Below are 3,094 nucleotides of genomic sequence, written 5' to 3' on the forward strand. Positions count from 1 at the left end.
TCAGCAGGAGCTCCATCAGCCGCTCCTGCTCGCCATCGGCCCCGAGCGCGACTCCCAGCTCTGGCCAGCGCTTGAGCTCACTCAGCAGCAGCATGCGACTCGGCAGAGACTCACTGGCGAACACCGGCACAGTCGTCCTGCGTCGCACCTTACGGCCCTCATCGTTCAGCTCCAGCAGCTCGGAGTGACGCAAGGCGTATGCCGTGGTTCTCCAGTCCCGCGTCAAGTGCTTGACCTGAGGAAGAGACGGAGACGCATTTAACCTTCAGGTAGGACCATCAATCATGTTAAAGGGATAGTTCACCCAAAAATGAAAATTCTGTTATTAATTACTCACCCTCATGTCGTTCTAAACCCGTAAGACCTTCGTTCATCTTCGGAACACAAATGAAGATATTTTTGATTGAATCTGAGAGCTCTCTGACCGTCACATAGACAGCAAGGATCCTTACACGATCAAGGCTCAGAAACGTAGCAAGGAGATCAGTAAAATAAGCCACGTGACATCAGGGGTTCGTAGCTTCGTAAAATTACCGTTGAACCCCTGATGTCACATGGATTATTTTACCGATCTCCTTGCTACGTTTATAGACCTTCATCGTGTAGAGAACGACATGACGGTGAGTAATTAATGACAGAATTTTCATTTTTGGGTGAACTGTCCCTTTAAGATTCACACAGACTCTTTTCACCTCTCCAGGGTTCTCAGAAGTCGTCATAGTTGGGTAAACGTTTATAATGGTATTTATATTCATGTTCTTATTTGTACTACAAAAAATGATTTTTGTATTTTTGTCTTGTTTTCCGGTACAAACTTTTTTTGAATCAAGATATATGTACTTGAAGCAAAATGACATCAGATTCAGTCTTGTTTTCTGAAAAATGCATCACTTAAGTGAGTTTTTGCTTAAAACAAGAACATTTCTGCCAATGGGGTTGGAAAAATAATCTTGATTTATTTATTTCACAGAAAAGGGATAGTGTACATTAATCAATTAATGAAAGTAAATGTAAATGTACCCAAATTAGCCCAAAGGCTAGTTTTCATTGGTAGTCCCTTTGCCAGATGTTATCAGGTCAAAAAAAAAAGCAAAATAGAAACAACAACGAAATGCAACCAAAATTTAAACCACAAATGATAAAATCCTGTTTCCCGTTGAATTAAGTTTATTTTGTTGACCCCATTGGCAGAGATTTTTCCTTGGTTCAAGTTTAAACTGAATTTTGATACATTTTTCAGAAAACAAGACTGAATCTTGTCATTTTGTTTCGAGTAAAAATACCTAGATTCAAAAATGTTTGTACTGGAAAACAAGACAAAAGTACAGTGCAACAAAATAAAAACCCATAATAGCATTTCTCTGGCTTTCCAAAAGAGGAAAAAAAAATATTGATATTAAAACAGATTGATATTGTTGGTCTAAAGAGATATAAATGCCAAATGCTGTCCCCAAAGAGAGTGTTGTTGTATTAAACACTCTCACTGAAAACGCTAACTAGTTTGTCATTTAATTTAAATTTAAGTAAAGAAAACACAAAGTAGAGTGTTGTAAATAATGGTTTACGATGTTAATAACTGTGGAAACGCATCAGTCATCAACACATGAGCTTTCACTCTAGCCTGTCCAGCATTAATGTCTCAAAGAAAAAGTAATTGTTTCCATGTCAGTGCACATCAAAGTACAGCTTTAATTGAGATTAAATTGAGTGAAAGACCAACTCGGGCCAGTCTTCGCCATCACTCCAGAATGAGCATCAAAAGCAGCATGAGATACAATAGCAGAGCAGTAATTTAGTGCAGGGTACTTCAAATGCAGGGTGAACTGTCCCTTTAAGATTCACACAGACTCTTTTCACCTCTCCAGGGTTCTCAGAAGTCGTCATAGTTGGGTAAACGTTTATAATGGTATTTATATTCATGTTCTTATTTGTACTACAAAAAATGATTTTTGTATTTTTGTCTTGTTTTCCGGTACAAACTTTTTTTGAATCAAGATATATGTACTTGAAGCAAAATGACATCAGATTCAGTCTTGTTTTCTGAAAAATGCATCACTTAAGTGAGTTTTTGCTTAAAACAAGAACATTTCTGCCAATGGGGTTGGAAAAATAATCTTGATTTATTTATTTCACAGAAAAGGGATAGTGTACATTAATCAATTAATGAAAGTAAATGTAAATGTACCCAAATTAGCCCAAAGGCTAGTTTTCATTGGTAGTCCCTTTGCCAGATGTTATCAGGTCAAAAAAAAAAGCAAAATAGAAACAACAACGAAATGCAACCAAAATTTAAACCACAAATGATAAAATCCTGTTTCCCGTTGAATTAAGTTTATTTTGTTGACCCCATTGGCAGAGATTTTTCCTTGGTTCAAGTTTAAACTGAATTTTGATACATTTTTCAGAAAACAAGACTGAATCTTGTCATTTTGTTTCGAGTAAAAATACCTAGATTCAAAAATGTTTGTACTGGAAAACAAGACAAAAGTACAGTGCAACAAAATAAAAACCCATAATAGCATTTCTCTGGCTTTCCAAAAGAGGAAAAAAAAATATTGATATTAAAACAGATTGATATTGTTGGTCTAAAGAGATATAAATGCCAAATGCTGTCCCCAAAGAGAGTGTTGTTGTATTAAACACTCTCACTGAAAACGCTAACTAGTTTGTCATTTAATTTAAATTTAAGTAAAGAAAACACAAAGTAGAGTGTTGTAAATAATGGTTTACGATGTTAATAACTGTGGAAACGCATCAGTCATCAACACATGAGCTTTCACTCTAGCCTGTCCAGCATTAATGTCTCAAAGAAAAAGTAATTGTTTCCATGTCAGTGCACATCAAAGTACAGCTTTAATTGAGATTAAATTGAGTGAAAGACCAACTCGGGCCAGTCTTCGCCATCACTCCAGAATGAGCATCAAAAGCAGCATGAGATACAATAGCAGAGCAGTAATTTAGTGCAGGGTACTTCAAATGCATTTCCCCTGTGCTTATCTCGTATTGAAACGGGAAGCTAAAGTGGAACATTTTGAAAAGCCTGATCCTTTTTTTTTTTTTTTTTTTTTTTTTTTTTTTAAATAATCCACAAAAA

General features: G+C 36.1%; 1 protein-coding gene across 2 annotated transcripts in view; it reads right to left on the reverse strand.

The window, feature by feature from the left end:
* The window catches only part of larp6a (La ribonucleoprotein 6, translational regulator a), a 9,461-nt gene that overhangs the window by 1,909 nt on the left and 4,458 nt on the right, over positions 1-3,094 (reverse strand). The window contains exon 3 of one of the 2 annotated variants that reach the window (XM_016477129.1): positions 8-235. In XM_016477129.1, the coding sequence (XP_016332615.1) occupies positions 8-235 (228 nt within the window). Of the gene's footprint in view, positions 236-3,094 lie in introns of both variants that reach the window. The other variant, XM_016477128.1, reaches the window with a different exon arrangement.

The sequence above is a fragment of the Sinocyclocheilus anshuiensis genome, unplaced genomic scaffold (assembly GCF_001515605.1).
Source record: "Sinocyclocheilus anshuiensis isolate Anshui unplaced genomic scaffold, SAMN03320099.WGS_v1.1 scaffold1182, whole genome shotgun sequence".
In the NCBI taxonomy this organism is placed as follows: Eukaryota; Metazoa; Chordata; class Actinopteri; order Cypriniformes; family Cyprinidae; genus Sinocyclocheilus; species Sinocyclocheilus anshuiensis.